At 44.7% G+C, this 18639-nt stretch overlaps 1 protein-coding gene across 1 annotated transcript; it reads right to left on the bottom strand.

The window, feature by feature from the left end:
* Nucleotides 1–16164: 16164 nt before the first annotated feature.
* On the bottom strand, nucleotides 16165–18210 carry LOC125546759 (uncharacterized). Its single transcript, XM_087516702.1, has 2 exons — nucleotides 17501–18210; nucleotides 16165–16324 (listed from the first exon to the last, which is right to left on the bottom strand). Exons 1-2 carry the CDS (start codon nucleotides 18180–18182, stop codon nucleotides 16266–16268), a joined length of 741 nt encoding a protein of 246 aa, XP_087372828.1. The 5' UTR covers nucleotides 18183–18210; the 3' UTR covers nucleotides 16165–16265.
* Nucleotides 18211–18639: the final 429 nt, after the last annotated feature.

The following is an 18639-nucleotide window of genomic DNA, read 5'->3' as shown; positions in this document are numbered from 1 at the left end:
AAAGAGATGAGCTTGAGCCGGGTCAGATGTCTTGGCGACTCGGATCTAGTGGCTCAACAGGTATCTGGCAAGTGGGATTCGAAGGACCCTCTCATGGCGGCTTATCGCTGAGAGGTTGATGCCGTTGCAAGACATTTTAAAGGTTATCAGGTGGAGCACATTGACCGTCAAAAGAACGAAGCAACTGATGCTTTAAGACGGCTGGGGTCTCAGCATAAGCCGGTGCCACCTAACACCTTTTTGGATGTTTTGCATAACCCCTCTGTCAAGTTGCCCACAGAATAAGATTTAGCTGTTCCTGACCCGGAGGCACAGTTGGTAGCAGCTCTTCATGTCATCCCAGATTGGACGGTGCCGTTCTTGACTTGCATGACCCGGGGAGAGTTGCCAGCGGATGAAACCCTGGCTCGACAGATAACCCGGCGATCTAAGTCCATGACTATTTCAGATGGAGAGTTATATCATCGCAGTGTTTCCGGAGCATTTCAACGGTGTGTTTCCCCCGAAGAAGGTGAATAAATCCTTCGTGAGATCCATGAAGGCGATTGTGGTCATCACACCGGGTCAAAATCTTTAGTGGCCAAGGCGTTTCATCACGGCTTTTACTGGTTGACGGCTCACGCTGATGCAGAAGATCTGGTCAGTAGATGTGATGGATGTCAGAAATTTGCGCGACGAGCGCATGTGTCGGCTCAAGAGCTCCCGATGATTCCAATCACTTGGCCGTTTGCGGTCTGGGGACTTGACATGGTGGGACCTTTCAAAAGGTCTAAGGATAAAAAGACACATCTCCTGGTAGCAGTTGATAAATTCACCAAGTGGGTTGAGGTGGAGCCTGTGAGTAAACGTGACGCAACCACGGCGGTTCAGTTCATGAAAAAAGTGATTTTCCATTTCGGTTTTCCACACAGTATTATCACTGACAATGGCGCTAATCTGTCCCAAGGAGCTATGGAAGAATTTTGTCAACGAGAACACATTCTGCTTGATGTTTCTTCTGTAGCTCACCCTCAGTCCAATGGTCAAGCTGAGAGAGCCAATCAAGAAATTTTGAAAGTGCTCAAACCCTGGCTTATGGTTCCTTTACAACGAACGCCGGGTTGTTGGGTAGAGGAATTACCTTCAGTGTTATGGAGTATCAATACTACACCCAATAGGTCTACAGGTTACACACCTTTCTTCATGGTTTATGGAGCGGAAGCAGTGTTGCCTAGTGCCATCCGTCATGACTCGCCCCGTGTGGCGGCTTATGTTGAGGCTAACAACGAAAAAGCCAGACAGGATGCACTTGATTTGTTGGATGAAGAAAGAGACTTAGCAGCGGCCCGGTCAGCAATTTATCAACAGGACCTGCGTCGTTATCACAGACGTCGGGTTAAGTCCAGGACTTTTCAGGAAGGCGACTTGGTGCTTCGGCTCATCCAGGATCTCTCAGATGCACACAAGTTATCCCCACCTTGGGAAGGACCCTTTGTGGTCAGTAAAAATTTAAACAACGGGTCGTATTACCTCATTGACATTCGAGAGCATGCAGACTCACGTAAGTCGGAAGAGGACACCCGCCGGCCATGGAACATTGCTCAACTTCGGTCGTATTACACCTGAGGCACCGACTCTCATCATGTACATACGTTCACGTTGTATATACTATGATAAGCAATAAAGTAAGGCCATCGGTCTCTTTTCTTTTCAAAGACTATGCATGTTTATTATTTCTTATTTACAAATGACTATTAAGGAGCTGATCATATTTCAATCAAGTTTAACCTTTTTGGTCCAGCTTATGATCGTATCCGAATCTAGATGCAAATCTCATGGTCACTTGGGGGCTTCCTATTCAAACATAGGTCGTATTCGAACCAAAGAGAACATAGCTGTCGTGACCCTCTTGATCGGCTCAAGGCCAAAACTCACTGGGGGCTTCTTGATCGTATCCGAATCATAGCTTAACCCCTTTGAGTCCGACTTGGATCGTGTTCGAGTCAGGGTCGTTAAAAACCTCTCAAGGTCATTTGGGGGCTTCCTGTTCAAACATAGGTCGTATTCGAACCAAAGAGAACATAGCTGTCGGTACCCTCTTGATCGGCGCAACGCCAAAGCCACTGGTAGCTATATGGTCGTATTTGGACCTGAGCTTAACCCCTTTGGTCCGGTTTACTGGTCGTATTTGAATCAGAAACCCCCCAACCTTTTGAATACAAGATTAAAATTATACTTGTTATCTGTCGCTTGCCTTTTAGTTTGTTGTTGTTTTAATATTACAAATAAATTAGCCTGGTCTTCTTCACCGGCTCAATTATTGGACAACACAGCCGCACGGGTCATTCAAGCCGGTGGTTCAAGGATCAAAAGGTATGAGCTACTAAGGTATAATGATCATTGAGTATTCAAGAAGCATTAACTTTTCATAAATATTGAGTTATCAAATTCAATCACCCGAATTATTTAAACCGGCAATCTAAGGATCAAAAGGGATAAGGTATGGTCATTACTTATACACGCTTACCTGCTGCGTTAACTAAAAAGTCCGTATTAGCCCTTATCCTTTATTTATATTTGTCTCTGCTCTTATCGAGGTAAATATATTGGCTCTACATTAGGTGTTTAAGCCCGTTTGGTTCTAAACCGCCATGCCAGCCTTTTCTTTGTATTTACAGGAACAGAGTTCAAACATTGCAGAGACAATCATTAAACGATGCATAAGCAAGCATTAAACATTGGCATCTGGAAACACAGATTCACATATAAGTATTTTATGCGCGATGGCATAAGCAAACATGCGGTGTTTTAACAACTAAGTTATTACAAGGCCTTATAATCCCATGAAGATGATCGTTGTCCCTCCCTCGCCGGTTCACCATCTTGAGTCTGCCGGAAGTTGGGTTTTGACCAATCAAAGCCGTTCACGGCGACAAATTCGGCTTCGTCATCAATCAGGCCGACCGGGTCAACCTTCGAGGCAAATGTATCTTGTCTCACTGGTGGGATCAAGTCTGTTACTTTATATGAGGGAGGGGCCATCTTCTTATTCTCACTATCAAAACCCGGCTGGTACTTGTCCACATTTGTGTCATCTCCAAGACTAGTCGCCTGAGGCCGGACTCCGCGGACGCAGGCTATGAAGTCATCCTGATCAAAAGGATACTCGTCCTCCTTCACGGTAGGATAGCCCTTGCTACATCCGCCGGGTCTAGGTCTGGCACCCAAGCCTTGGAGCGGCTTAGGGCAGTCAAAGCTCTGGCTCGCGCGCAGGAGCGTTTTACTTCTTGAAACCTGGTAGGAAGGATGGCAGCTTCTTTAGGACGTCGCTGAGCTGGTTGGGTCCTTGATTAGCAGGAGAGATGGCAGCCAGAGCCCGTTGTGTGCTGATATACAATTGTTCAACCAAAGTGTATACTGCCTTCAGCTTAATCAACGGGTCTTGGCTCAGATTCTTACTTTGCGGACCTGCATAAATTTTTTACAGAGTCAGTTGGCAGATTATACTCCGGTTTGGCAAAAAATATACGAAAGGTCAAATAAGGCAGCTTACCAAAGATAGCAGCGACCATCTGAGACACCCGGCCCTTTAAACCGTTCAGCTCTGTTGAAATTTCTTTCAAAGCTATTTCGGCTGTTTCAGCTCGTCGGGTCAAAAGTGTTTTCTCATTTTCCCAATCTTCTCCTTGGTAGCAAAGTTGGTCTTCAAATTTTCCGTTGCAGAAAGGCTTATTTGTAGTTTGGAGGTGGAAGATTTGATTTCTGACTCCTGACTCGCTAGCCGAGTCTTTGCGTCAATCAATTGAGAGTTCAATTCAGACAAGGCATTCTGTGGAATGTTCAGATGAGTCAATACTTGGTTTCAAATTCAAATATCCAAATTCAAGATTCAAGTCTCAAGTACTTTACGAATAAACCACTTGACACTTGGGGGCTAATGTATGCCAAATCAAATTTTTACGACTCGACAAACATATTTAAAGTCCCAAGTCCCTTACAAAGTAACAGCACTTGGCACTTGGGGGCTAATGTATGCAGTTCAGCAAGTTTATCAAGGTTAAGCCGGAGTGTCAAGTACTTTGAAGACGGTTTTAAATTCTAAAGTACCGATTCATTAATGATCAAAATGAACCGGTCCTTAGGGACTATAGGTGAAGTTTTGTTCTATCAATATCAGGCAAAGATTCAGAGGTAAAAGTCTCGGCCTATATTTTAAGTCTACAGGTTATTCCGTTTCTCTCATAATCTGAAGACTTGGGGGCTGAAGGAATACTAGTAAACCGGAAACAACGTACCTCATACTTCAACTGAAGCTACTTGACCATCTCGATCTCAGACTCGCGACTGGAGTGTACATGACTGAGATAGCCTGATAAAATGTCACTGGCATTGAGATGGTCATGGTTGGCAACGTCAAAGCGAACCTTCTGCCTCTCCAATGCCTATTGCTTTGATGTGCACCGAGCCAGCACCGTTGGGTTCCCCGGCTCAACAAAGCAGCTCCCAGTAATTTGAACATCTTGAGCAGGTGGAGACGGCGGGTCGGTTGAGCTTGACGGTCTAGTTGTAGAAGGATTCATAGTGGCTTCGTAAAAAGACGGCCCCGGAGGATTTGCTTCATTGACAATAGGTGGGTCTTCTGGAGCGTCGGTTAATGGAGAAGGCGGCCTAGCCGGGTCAGATGCCAGCACTGGCGGGTCTTCCGCCGGTTTTGCTGCTTTCGCCTTCTTGGATTTAGCCTGGCCGCCGAGGAAAAATATTGCAGGATTGTCAGCATAAAGATACAATTGAGCAACCCGGAAGAAAGGAGGATTTCTGATTACCCAGGAGCAGTCTTGAAAGCCGGAAGTTGTGTTTGTGATGAGTCGCCTGAGGAACGAGACACCTCCTGAAAGGATAAAAGAAAAGAGTTAAAAGAAATACAAGGAGCGGGATTCATTAAAACGAGTTAAAGACAGCAATAAGTAAACCTCGTTCGGGCGTTTCCGAGGGGTCTGTTGAAGGACGACAGCCGGTTCATCTTCAATCCCAACTTCACGGCGGCTTTCATGTTGCTGCTTTTTCAAATGAAAGTTGGGATCCAAGTGAGCTAAGGGGTTAGAAAACCTTACTTTACGGATCACTCATCGAACTTTGTGTCTTGGTAAGGGCTCTGAGTCGGAGGAAATGATAGTTACCTCTGCTTCCCCGGCCTGACTAGCCCTAGTGTCATCCTGGTAAGGATCAGTGTCAATAAGATTGTTAAAAAATTGTCCAAGGGAATCAAGGGCTACCTCCGAGTCAGACGTGTCATCAAGTTTCATTAAATCTTCAGCAATGGTCTTCTTTTTCTTCTTCGATCTCTGGGTCGTTTTCTTGGCGTTCATGGCGGCGAGTTTCACCTTCTTGGCAGCTTCGTGATCATATTTCACTTTCCAAAAATCAGAATTGGCCTACAAAGACAAGAGGAAGGATCAGTGATAAACAATACGGCTAGACAAAATACAAAGGAAAAAAGATCGGAATATCCTTACCTCTGGTACCGGGTTAAGTTACAGAAGGGATTTAACCCAACAATACTGCAATCTTCATACTTCCCATTCACCAAAAGGTTTGACATTGAGACAATGTCTTCCTCAGTTAGTTGAACCGGGGTATGACAAAGAGATTCGTCCGGGCCTCCACCATATTCATACATCAATTTTGAACGATGGCTTAATGGAATAACCCGCCATGAGATCTAGCAGCGGGTCAGATCAACTCCGATTAAACTGTTCCCCAACAAAGCGTTGATTCTTCTGATAGATGGAAGCAGCTTCTTGCGTTCAGCAACGGTAAGTTTATCTGGCAGTGCGAACTTGGAGTCAAGACGATCGGGGCGGTAACCCGGCAGTGGCTTCTCGTTGGCTGGGGAGATGTCCTGATAGTAAAACCAAGTTTGGTTCCAGTCCTTTGGGTGACTTGGTAAAACTATGAGAAGGAAGACAGCACCCTGCCGGCGTTGAATTGAGATGCCTCCAAGATCTGAGCTAAGGCCATTGGTGCACTCGTTTTGCCGGTTCAGATAGAAATATTCTCTAAATAGTTCCACAGTCTGCTCTTGCTGAAGATATACCTCACAGAGCACTTGGAAGTTACAAATATTGGATATGGAATTGGGCCCAATGTCCTGAGGATGGAGTTTGAAAAAGTGAAGAACTTCTCTGAAAAACTTTGAATCGGGCGGTGAGAAGCCATGGTTCATGTGGTCAGTAAAGACGATCACTTCACCATCTTTTGGATTGGGTCGTTCTTCTTCCGGGTCAGGAGCGCGATAAGACATGATGCTTTTTGAGGGCAGAAACCCAATGAGGAAGAACTCTTTTAAACGATCCTCAGTTATGGTTGAGGGGACCCAATTACAGATGGTGGGTGTCTTTGACGGCATGATGTGCAAGGAACTGAAAAAGAAATAACAACATGCCGGTTCAGTTTACGGTCAGGTTAACAGTTAAAGGTCGAAGATGTAAAACAAGTAATGGCGGCTTAACTAAGGGCTAATGACATATAAGGAAAAGAAAGTCGGAGCGGTAAGCCGCCATGACTACAGATTTTCTCAGAAAGCAGATTCAGCTAAGTGTTGGCATAAACAAGTTTTACCAAGCTATCATTATTATTTTGGATCAAATGGCCGTTCTGAAAAGAAAAATATTCTAGACCTAAAAATCTAGTACAGATGGGTTCGTCAGCTATAACGAAGCATCTATACAGGAAAAAGGGATCTACTGCTATAAAAAATGGATGCAAAACAACTACCGCGTGAGTTATATCTCCTTTTTGGATCAAGAGAGGCTGCGGAGGAAGAACTACCAAAAAAGTTCATGAGGAACAGTGAAGAACACCGATGAACTCGCAAGCCCTAATGCAGATCTAAAAAGTTTGAGAAGGAAAGACTTGCGGATGCGGATTTGCTGCGGAGGGTCGTCGCCGTTTATCTGGACGGTTCAGGGCGATGCAGCAGTCAAGCTCGAGGACGACGAAGAGCGCTGCGGCGGCAGCGGAGCCCGAGCAGCAGCGGAGATTGCGAGAGTAAGAAGATGAAGAAGAGGGGAGAATGAGAAAAACCAGCCGCGTGCCTATTTATAAGGGCAGATGCGAACAGACGGGAGCGAAAATCAAGGGAGAACCAAATAATGGTTATCCAGCTATATAGATGCCTCGATTCTCGGGAAGCATTAAAGATAAAAGGTCCGTTGGAAGATGACGTCATGAAAGTTTTTTGTGTTTTCAAAAGATGACATCACGGTGGATTACAGAGTTTTTCAGACAGAAGATGGATTTCATCTAAGTATTGAAGATTGACAAAGAACAAAGTTCAAAGTCAACCTGGGGCCTAATGTTGGGGATATTACTACCAGTATGACCCGCCCAGGAGGGGCCGGGTCAGCCCTAATGGCGGGTTACATAAGAAGCCCAATATACATACAAGATGATAGTTTATTAAACATATAGAAGGCCCAAAGGCCTGGGGCCGGCTTAAAGCCCGATATTGTAAACCGCCGTATGTACGGAAAGACTTGTAAAGAAAGGCATGTAAAGGGAGTCACCGAGCCAGACACGATTATGAGCCGGCCGAGACTCTGTAGGCCACCAGGCGTCAACCCATGTATATAAGGGGACGACCCGGTGGCGGCTTAGGGCAAGAGACAACCAGATCGATAACCAAGCCGGCGAGTTTAGCCCCTTGGAGATCGAAACTTCAGCAATACCAATCCCAACTAGACGTAGGCTTTTACCTTCATCGTAAGGGGCCGAACTAGTATAAAAACTCTCTCGTGTCCTTTGTCCCGATTAACCCCTTTAAGCTTCCTAGTGCGATGGCCCTACGACTAAGTCCTTGCTCTAGGACATCTTCCGTGTCAACTCCACGACACTCTTCTTCCTTCTTCCTCTCCTCCTTCCTTTCTCCTCCTAGTAGGAGTAGGAAAGGGGAGTCCTACTCCTACTAGGAGGAAGACTCCTCCTCCTAGCGCGCCCTACAGGGGCCGGCCGGTCTCCCCCCTTGCTCCTTTATATACGGGGGCATGGGGGCACCCTAGGACACAACAATTGATCATTGATCTCTTAGCCGTGTGCAGTGCCCCCCTCCACCATAATCCACCTCGGTCATATCGTAGCGGTGCTTAGGCGAAGCCCTGCGTTTATAGCTTCATCAACACCGTCACCACGTCGTCGTGCTGACGAAGCTCTTCCCGGAAGCTCTACTGGATCGTGAGTTCGCGAACGTCACCGAGCAGAACGTGTGTTGAACGCGGAGGTGCCGTACGTTTGGTACTAAGGATCGGTCGATCGTGAAGACGTACGACTACATCTACCGCGTTGTCATAGCGCTTCGTCTTATGGTCTATGAGGGTATGTAGACGACACTCTCCCCTCCCGTTACTATACATCACTATGATCTTGCGTGTGCGTAGGAAAATTTAAATTACTACATTCCCCGACAGACAACACTCTCTCCTCTCGTTGCTATGCACCACCTAGATGGATCTTGCGTGTGCGAGGATTTTTTTTGAAATTACTGCGTTCACCAACACCCTTTACCTTCGGGATTAGTGTTGAACCTAAAATAAATATTATTTGGTGTTTGCGTTGAGCATAAATATGATTGGATCATGTTTATGGCAATACGATTATTCATTTAAGTCAAAGAATAATTGTTGTTCTATTTACATGAATAAAACCTTGTATGGTCATACACTCAATATAAATGGTTTATTGAATCTCGATCGTAGTGATACACATATTCATAATATTGAAGCCAAAAGATGCAAAGTTAATAATGATAGTGCAACTTATATGTGGCACTGCCGTTTAGGTCATATTGGTGTATAGCGCATGAAGAAACTCCATGCTGGTGGACTTTTGGAATCACTTGATGCTTGCAAACCATGCCTCGTGGACAAGATGATTAAGACTCCATTCTTTGGAACGATGGAGTGAGCAACAGACTTGTTGGAAATAATACATACTGATGTGTGCGGTCCAATGAGTGTTGAGGCTCGCGGTGGGTATCGTTCTTTTCTGACCTTCACAGATGATTTGAGAAGATATGGGTATATCTACGTGATGAAACATTAGTCTGAAACATTTGAAAAGTTCAAAGAATTTCAGAGTGAAGTGGAAAATCATCGTAACAAGAAAATAAAGTTTCTATGATCTGATCGCGGAAACAAATATTTGAGTTACGAGTTTGGTATTCATTCGAAACAATGTGGAATAGTTTCGCAACTCACGCCACCTGGAACACGACAATGTAATGGTGTGTCTGAACGTCATAACTATACTTTATTAGGTATGGTGTAATCTATGATGTCTCTTACCGAATTACCACTATCGTTTTGGGGTTTTGCATTAGAGACAGTTGCATTCACGTTAAAAAGGGCACCGTCTAAAAATCCGTTGAGACAACACCGTATGAACTGTGGTTTAGCAAGAAACCTAAGCTGTTGTTTCTTAAAGTTTGTAGTTGCAATGCTTATATGAAAACGTTTCAACCTGATAAGCTCAAACCCAAATCAGAGAAGTACGTCTTCATAGGATTCCCAAAAGAAACTGTTGGGTACACCTTCTATCACAGATCCGATGGCAAGATCTTTGTTGCTAAGAGTGGATCCTTTCTAGAGAAGGAGTTTCTCTCAAAAGAAGTGAGTGGGAGGAAAGTAGAACTTGATGAGGTAATTGTACTTGCTCCCTTATTGGGAAGTAGTTCATCACAGATATCAGTTCCAGTGATTCCTACACCAATTAGTGAGGAAGCTAATTATGATGATCATGAAAACTTTTGATCAAGTTACTACCGAACCTCGTAGGTCAACCAGAGTAAGATTCGCATCAGAGTGGTATGGTAATCCTGTTCTGGAGGTCATGTTACTTGACCATGGCGAACCTACAAACTATGAGGAAGCGATGATGAGCCCAGATTTCGCAAAATGGCTTGAGGCCATGAAATCTGAGATAGAATCCATGTATGAGAACAAAGTGTGGACTTTGGTGGACTTGCCCGTTGATCGGCAAGCCATTGAGAATAAATGGATCTTCAAGAGGAAGACGGACGCCGATAGTAGTGTTACTATCTACAAAGCTCGAATTGTCGCAAAAAAGGTTTTGGACAAGTTCAAGGTGTTGACTACGATGATATTTTCTCACTCGTAGCGATGCTTAAGTCTGTCCGAATCATGTTAGTAATTGCCACATTTTATGAAATCTGGCAAATGGATGTCAAAACTGCATTCCTTAATGGATTTATTAAAGAAGAGTTGTATATGATACAACAAGAAAGTTTTGACAATCCTAAAGGTGCTAACAAAGTGTGCAAGCTCCAGCGATGCATCTATGGACTGGTGCAAACATCTCAAGAGTTGGAATATACGCTTTGATGAATTGATCAAAGCATATAGTTTTATACAGACTTGCGGTGAAGCCTGTATTTACAAGAAAGTGAGTGGGAGCACTACAACATTTCTGGTAAGTATATGTGAATGACATATTATTGATCGGAAATAATGTACCTCACCATGAGTTTGGCAAGAGGGTACAATTGTAATCCAGGAGTGGATCACTGAACAGCGGTTAAAATTATCCTTAGTGAAATAAGGAAATGTTTCTCGGTTATGGAGGTGACAAAGAGTTCGTCGTAAGGAGTTACATCGATGCAAGCTTTGACACCGATCGGGATGACTCTAAGCCTCGATCTAGATACATATTGAAGGTGGGAGCGATTAGCTAGAGTAGCTCCATGCAGAGCATTGTAGACATAGAAAATTTGCAAAATACATACGGCTCTGAATGTGGCAGACCCGTTGACTAAACTTCTCTCACAAGCAAAACATGATCACTCTTTGGGTGTTAATCACATAGCGATGTGAACTAGACTATTGACTCTAGTAAACCCTTTGGGTATTAGTCACATGGAGATGTGAACTAATCACATAAAGATGTGAACTATTGGTGTTAAATCACATGGCAATGTGAACTAGATTATTGACTCTAGTGCAAGTGGGAGACTGGAGGAAATATGCCCTAGAGGCAATAATAAAGTTGTTATTTATATTTCCTTATATCATGATATCATCATATTATTCATGCTAGAATTGTATTAACCGGAAATTTAGTACATGTGTGAACACATAGACAAAACAGAGTGTCCCTAGTATGCCTCTACTTGACTAGCTCATTAATCAAAGATGGTTAAGTTTCCTGACAGTAGACATGTGTTGTCATTTGATGAACGGGATCACATCATTAGAGAATGATGTGATGGACAAGACCCATCTGTTAGCTTAGCATAAATGATCGTTTAGTTTTATTGCTATTGCTTTCATCATGACTTATACATGTTCCTCCGACCATGAGATTATGCAACTCCCGAATACCGGAGGAACACCTTGTGTGCTATTAAACGTCACACCGTAATTAGGTGATTATAAAGATGCTCTACAGGTGTCTCCGATGGTGTTTATTGAGTTGGCATAGAACGAGATTAGGATTTGTCACTCCGATTGTCGGAGAGGTATCTCTGGGCCTCTCGGTAATGCACATCACTATAAGTCTTGCAAGAAATGTGAATAATGAGTTAGTTGCGGGATGTTGCATTATGGAACGAGTAAAGAGACTTGTCGGTAATGAGATTGAACTAGGTATGATGATACCGATGATCGAATCTCGGGCAAGTAACATACCGATGACAAAGGGAACAACGTATGTTGTTATGCGGTTTGACCGATAAAGATCTTCATAGAATATGTATGAGCCAATATGAGCATCCAGGTTCCGCTATTGGTTATTGAGCGGAGATGTGTCCCTGTCATGTCTACATAGTTCTCGAACCCGTAGGGTCCGCACGCTTAACGTTCGATGACGATTTGTATTATGAGTTATGTGATTTGATGTACGAAGGTTGTTCGGAGTCCCGAATGAGATCACAGACATGACGAGGAGTCTCGAATTGGTCGAGACGTAAAGATTGTTATATTGGAAGGCTATATTCGGACATCGGAAAGGTTCCGAGTGATTCGGGTATTTTTCGGAGTATCGGAGAGTTACGGGAATTCGGCGGGGGAAGTAGTGGGCCTTAATGGGCCATACGGGAAAGGAGAGAAGGGCCTCAAGGGTTCCCCCCCATGGCAAGTCCGAATTGGACTAGGGAGGGGGCGGAGCCCCCCTCTCTTTCCTTCTCCCTCTCCTACTCCTTCCCTCTCTTCCCTCTTGGAAAAGGAAGGGGACTCCAACTAGGATTGGGAATCCTAGTTGGACTCCCCCAATAGGCGTGCCCCTCCTAGGCCGGCCTCCTCCTCCTCCCTCCTTTATATACGTGGGCAGGGGGCACCCCAAAGGCACTCCAAGATTTGTCTTAGCCGTGTGCGGTGCCCCCTCCACAGTTACACACCTCGGTCATATCGTTGTAGTGCTTAGGCGAAGCCCTGCGCCGGTAACTTCATCATCACCATCGCCATGCCGTCATGCTGACATAACTCTCCTTCGGCCTCAACTGGATCAAGAGCCTGAGGGACGTCATCTAGCTGAACGTGCGCTGAACGCGGAGGTGCCGTACGTTCGGTACTTGGATCGGTTGGATCACGAAGACGTTCGACTACATCAATCGCGTTACTTAATGCTTCTACTTTCGGTCTACGAGGGTACATGGACACACTCTTCCCGCTCGTTGCTATGCATCTCCTAGATAGATATTACGTGATCGTAGGAAATTTTTGAAATACTGCGTTCCCCAACATGATGTTGTCCTTAAGATCAACTATTTGAAGGCCTTTGACATGGTGAACTAGAATTTCCTTGTGGAAATGCTCACTTCTAGAGGTTTTGGTAATAAGTGGTTTAGTTTGTTGGTAATAAGTGGTTTAGTTAGGTTTTCAGTATTTTGCAACAAAGCTCCTTTTGTGTGGGACTTAATGATGTTAATGGCCCATCTTGTGTTGGGGGTAAATATTTAATACAAGGAGATACTCTTTATCCCATTCTCTTCAATTTGGTTGTGGATGTATTTTCTAAGATGTTTGCTAAAGCTGACAAAAATGGCATTATTAAAATACTTTTTCCTCACGTTATTCATGGTTGCTGATGGCACCATCCCATTTCTTGAACATTTACTGAGACTGCTAGAAATGTTAAATAGTTGTTGGCTTGCTTTGATCAGTTATCTGACATGAAGATCAATTTTAATAAATTTGATCTCTTTCGGTTCATGTTGAGGAGGATGTTTCTAATTTTCTTGCCCGTATCATTTGTGGCAAAAAAATGAGTTTCTTCTAAAGTACCTTGGGGGTTCCTTTACACTATGTGACGATGGGATCCCTCGGGGTTGGCCAATGGCAAGGATATGCCCAAGTAGGCCCAAGCGGCCGAGTCTTCACTAAGAAAATCACTTGGATAGGTCAGCATTACCAAGGTCATTTGCATGAACCACACCACGACATTCATCTACTGAACAGACGTGGGGCATTGAATGTTGGTGTTACCAACAACGTCATAAAATATAATTATATCACGACACCATCAAGACCCTAGTAATGACCATTTTTATTGTGTCGTTATTAGGACGTGGACATGTGGCCATTGTATTTCCCGCTTCGTCGCCCCTATATAAGGCAAAGCTAGAGTAAATTCTATACATACTTTTGAGGGCAAGTCTTAGCAAGATTCCTACAAGCTCAATAGTTCCATCGAGATCGACATGATCACACATTGTAATTGCTTTTTCTATACCAGACATAACATTCAGCAAGAGTAGGGTCTCACCCCTAGAGCAGGGGGCCCAAACCTGGGTAAAGCCTCCACTGTGTGAGATTCCATCCTAGATCATCAACGTGTGCTTTACCTTCAAACAAATTCCAAATAAATAGTTGTCATGAAATCCCAATAATAATTGGTGCATGCCATGGGGAAAGCACGCGTTTGGAATAGCAATCCAGGCGGGATCCCCTTCAGCGATCGACGGTGGGCTTGGGCCCGGGCAGCTCATGCATTTTGGCGCGCTGCACTTCATCGTTGATGACTCGGTGTGGCACCCTTCCTCCACCGCACTCCCTGTCAGGGAGATGATGGCCACTAGGAGTATGCACTTTGTCACTAACCTGAAGGAAGGTGGATTTATTCTCATCTTGGGCAACCCGGTAGATTGCGACCAAGATTCATGTGAAATTTTTCTCTCTTTTTCCGAGGTGGAATTTGATATGAAATTCGTGAGTCAAAAAAGCTAACAAGTCTGTGTGGTTTGTATCCAAAGTAAGGTTCCTATAGGACTTCCACGTGGTGGTAAACAATGCCATGTGTATTAATCACCTGACAGGTGATCGAGGACGTACGCATGGAAGTCATTTTTACTTATCTTGAAAATTGCCACAAAATCCAACCTAAGTTCAGGCACATAGTCATTAATGTGTTTATGTTTAGCCAAGTTTGAAAGACATCTACTGTTCCAAAACATGCCTCTTTTGTGAAAACTCATGTGCTTCGCCCTTTTCGATGATTTTTGTTTCTTTTTAGAGGACCTAGATCTTGATTTCCATAAAGATGACATATAGTCACAAAACACGGACCCTGGCCTTGCATCCTCAAACCCAGCCTCGTTTGTCGCGCCAACCAAATGAGAAAGTAGTGGACCATCATATGCGACCTTCGCTTCCTCCTCATCAGCATAGGGATACAATAGGAGCTCATACATTTAAGACAAGCCTTTAAATGACGATCTCCATATGTTTCAATGCACCCACCGCAACACTAACCTCATCGTCTTTCTTTCCCATAGAGATGCCAATATTGCTAAGACTAGACGAAATACAATTATCAAAAAAAGAAAGAAAAGATCTGACAGGAGAAGTATCCATTGAGACGGCCATATTACATACCGCCTAGCGCCACATTGCCCTTGCATGTGAATCAGCATCTATGGAAGCAACACCATCAACGGAGATCACGTGACGATGCTGGAGCGGATAGGTGTGGCCGAGTCCGGCCCGTAGCCAACCCGAAGAACGAATGGTGATCAAGACCTAGTCAATTTATTTCAGCAAAAGACTGGTACTACCTACATCTGGGGTTTATTAGAACCCACCCCCACAACACTAACCTCATCGTCATAGGGATACAATAGGAGCTCATACATTTAAGACAAGCCTTTAAATGACGATCTCCATATGTTTCAATGCACCCACCGCAACACTAACCTCATCGTCTTTCTTTCCCATAGAGATGCCAATATTGCTAAGACTAGACGAAATACAATTATCAGAAAAAGAAAGAAAAGATCTGACAGGAGAAGTATCCATTGAGACGGCCATATTACATACCGCCTAGCGCCACATTGCCCTTGCAAGTGAATCAGCATCTATGGAAGCAACACCATCAACGGAGATCACGTGATGATGCTGGAGCGGATAGGTGTGGCCGAGTCCGGCCCGTAGCCAACCCGGAGAACGAATGGTGATCAAGACCTAGTCAATTTATTTCAGCAAAAGACTGGTACTACCTACATCCGGGGTTTATTAGAACCCCCCCCCCCCCCCCCCTCCACCAAAGTTTTGATCATAAATTTGATTTGCAAAGCATTTTGACCATAGATTTGATTCACAAAACATAAGTGATATGTCATATAAAGTAAATTGTTGGATTCATATTTAAATGAAGTTTTCAATGATACCATTCTTATACATATAACTCATATTTTATTACGTAAATATATGGTGAAATTTTGAGTGAAAATGTGAGGGGGCTTAATAAACCCGGACGGAGTAGCGTTTTGGAGATTGGCATCAAAATGAGGAGCAGAACCAACACGTTCAAGCACTCTCGTTGTATATTTTCCAAAACCATGGAGGAGCATGGATTGACAAAGATAACAAGAGATGGAGGCATAACAAGGGCTCACTGTCTTACTGCCACAGATAATCACTTCAGTTCTGAGCCAACACGGTGGATCAAGTATTCAAGCATAGCGCAAACTATAAAACCAGCGCTACTACATCTGATGATCTGAACTTAAACAGTGTGACAAGCAAAATAAATAAAACGTTTTGGCCATGTTGCCGATTTCGTTGAGTCGAGTGCTGTCCCAAAGACGCCATTACTACCTGATAACTTGATATGTATTACTCGCTCTACCTGCGACCAACCAACAGAAAATTACAAAGGAAGTTTTAGTACTCCAGGCTGCATGACTAGTGCTGAAGGCACTAAATTTGGTCGATGGAAATGTACAACTCGATGGACCTAACCTGTTAAGAAGTTTACTCTGGTTATCATTCCTCAGTCTCGTCTTACAGATGGAGTTGCTGCAGCTCTTCATTCACGCCGTCTTCAGTCTCCTCTGCAGAACCTTCAAGAGGCAGAGTTATGTTAGGCAAGGCATACATGCTTCAGTTCATTTGATCATGTAACGCTTCCATGGTTTTCTGACATTAGACAAATAAACAGAACTTAAACGGTGGATCAAGTATTAAAGCATTGACTTTAAAAAAATATATACACACTATATTGTGGGAGGGAGGGAGGGAGTACTAAAAACAAAGAGGAAAAGATAATGGATTTGAGGAAGCCACACTCTTAATCATGGAATCCAGTGACGATTCAAACAAAATTCAGTACGAAATTTGCATATATATGGTGAAGCACAGCAAAGTCCTTCGAAACATAAATGTAGTACTCCCTCCGATCCATATTAATTGATGCAGCTTTAGTATAACTTTAGTATAAAATTATACTAAATCAGCGTTAATTAATATGGATCGGAGGGTACTTTCTTTCCGAGAAAAAATGCAGTACTGAAATCTAACAGCTGATTCGACATATATGTATACTTTCTCGGCCCATTGCAAGTCTTGCAAACAAAAAACTAGCACAGTGTCCCTAGCACCACATACAAGTAAAAGAGAACGATGCTATGTTCAAAAATCAAACACTTTCGTATGGGATCATGGAGACAATTTCTATCAGAAATGTGCATGTATATAGTGAAGTAGTAACAGAGAGTCTCTTCTTCGGAAATTTTAACGATCTTGTTACTTAAATGAAAACCCTGAGCAAGCATATGGACCTATCCAGTGCCTAATATAGTGAAGTCTAAAATGTATATTGAACTCTTGGACATACGCTAGGGGCAAATTGGCAGAATTTCTATCACTATTGCTTTAGCAATTTTTATTTAGCATTAGCCGTGCTATAGTAAATGGTAAGTCATAGTACATCTCATCCACACAAGACCATTTAGACATTGAAATAGAAGTGTTTTACTCTGTAAGCCCCAATTTTAAGAAGCCCCTTACACTTATTAAACATAAGCCCTCCCTGCAGCATTACTAATAACAAGCTAAGCGTACATACATAGCCTGAAAGTTGAACATTTGCATATGCTCTCTCCCACAACTGAGATGTTACATCATACAGATAACATATCTGATCTCTCCAATTTTACACATAAGCACACCATTTCCAATCACTAGATAAATAACAAGAATCTACAATCAACGAAAAAAGACAGTAGAATTACGGTTACCTGAGCAGAGAGCCGGTGGCAGCTGCCAAGCGTGAATGAAACGGGTGGCGACGTGCTCGCTAGGCGGTGCAACCAGCTCGTAGACCTCACACTCCACAACCTTGCGAGCACGCACGTTGACACCGAGCAGATGCTCGTCGAGGAAGAAGTAGACCACGTCCGGGTTGGTGGGGTGGATGAGCGCAAGCACGGGGATCTTCCTGGGCAGACCAGTCGCCTTGTAGCTCGCGTCGTCCCAGATCTCCTTAAAGGTGGCCTCATACTCCAGCGTCCACTCCGTGGTGTCAGGATCGGCGAGCGTCCAGACGCTGATCTGTGTAGCGCCGCGGCTGTCACGGTTCCTGGAGTACATGTCCACGAACCGCAGCTTGCCGGCGCTGACACGTACGCATCGGTACTTGTCAAGCAATCCCCAAGCTTCCCTGGGCTTGAGCGCCTTGCCCTCCGGCAGCGGGACGACTCTCAGCACCGGCGCGTCCTCGAAGGGGTCGCAGGTGAGGAGGCACCAGGAGAGGTCGACCCACCAGAGCCTCCCGGCGTGCGAGACCACGCGGTTGGGGCACAGAATCCTGGCAGGAAGCGGGTAGCCGACGTACTTGCTGACCCACTCTCCGACTTCCGACGAGAAGCGCAGGAGGATGGCCTTGTCACCGCCGACGAACGGCTGGAGCTCGGCGACCATGTAGTGGCCGCCACCCGCCCGGGAGGAGTGTTAGACTGTATATGTATACGTAGATTTGTGTATACGTGTTGTACTTGTACTTGTATCTCTTAGTACTTATATATAATGAGATAGCCGCACCCCTTAAGAGTGTCGAGCAGTTACCCTAATATCTTGGTTTTAACATGGTATCAGCCTAGGGTTTTTCGTCTTCCGCTGCAACCCTTGCGCCGCCGCCGATCGCTGCTGCGCCGCCGCCGATCGCTGCCGCCACCTCGCCCGATGGCCTCCGTGCACTCCGCCACCGCCTCGACTTCCTCCCCTGCTGGCGCGCCGGTCGCCCCCTCGTCGCCCTTCCTCGCGTCCCTCCCGCTCGCCACGGCTTGGCGGCAGCCGTCGCTGCCCGCCGAAGGCCATCTGCAGGGCGGGCAGGGCGGGCAGGAGCAGGGCGGGCCGGGCCTTCCCCAGCCGCCGATCG

This window comes from Triticum urartu, chromosome 3A, assembly GCF_056163025.1.
Source record: "Triticum urartu cultivar PI428250 chromosome 3A, HENAU_Tu73, whole genome shotgun sequence".
Taxonomy (NCBI): domain Eukaryota; kingdom Viridiplantae; phylum Streptophyta; class Magnoliopsida; order Poales; family Poaceae; genus Triticum; species Triticum urartu.
This window is presented reverse-complemented; position numbering and strand designations above follow the sequence as displayed.

What these genes read in the sequence shown, in the direction of transcription:
- LOC125546759 (XM_087516702.1), bottom strand. Translation starts at nt 18,182, where the DNA reads ATGGTCGCCGAGCTCCAGCCGTTCGTCGGCGGTGACAAGGCCATCCTC. An exon ending in GCCACCGGCTCTCTGCTCAG is followed by an intron (nt 16,325 to 17,500) that starts GTAACCGTAATT and finishes TGCCTCTTGAAG; the next exon opens with GTTCTGCAGAGGAGACTGAA.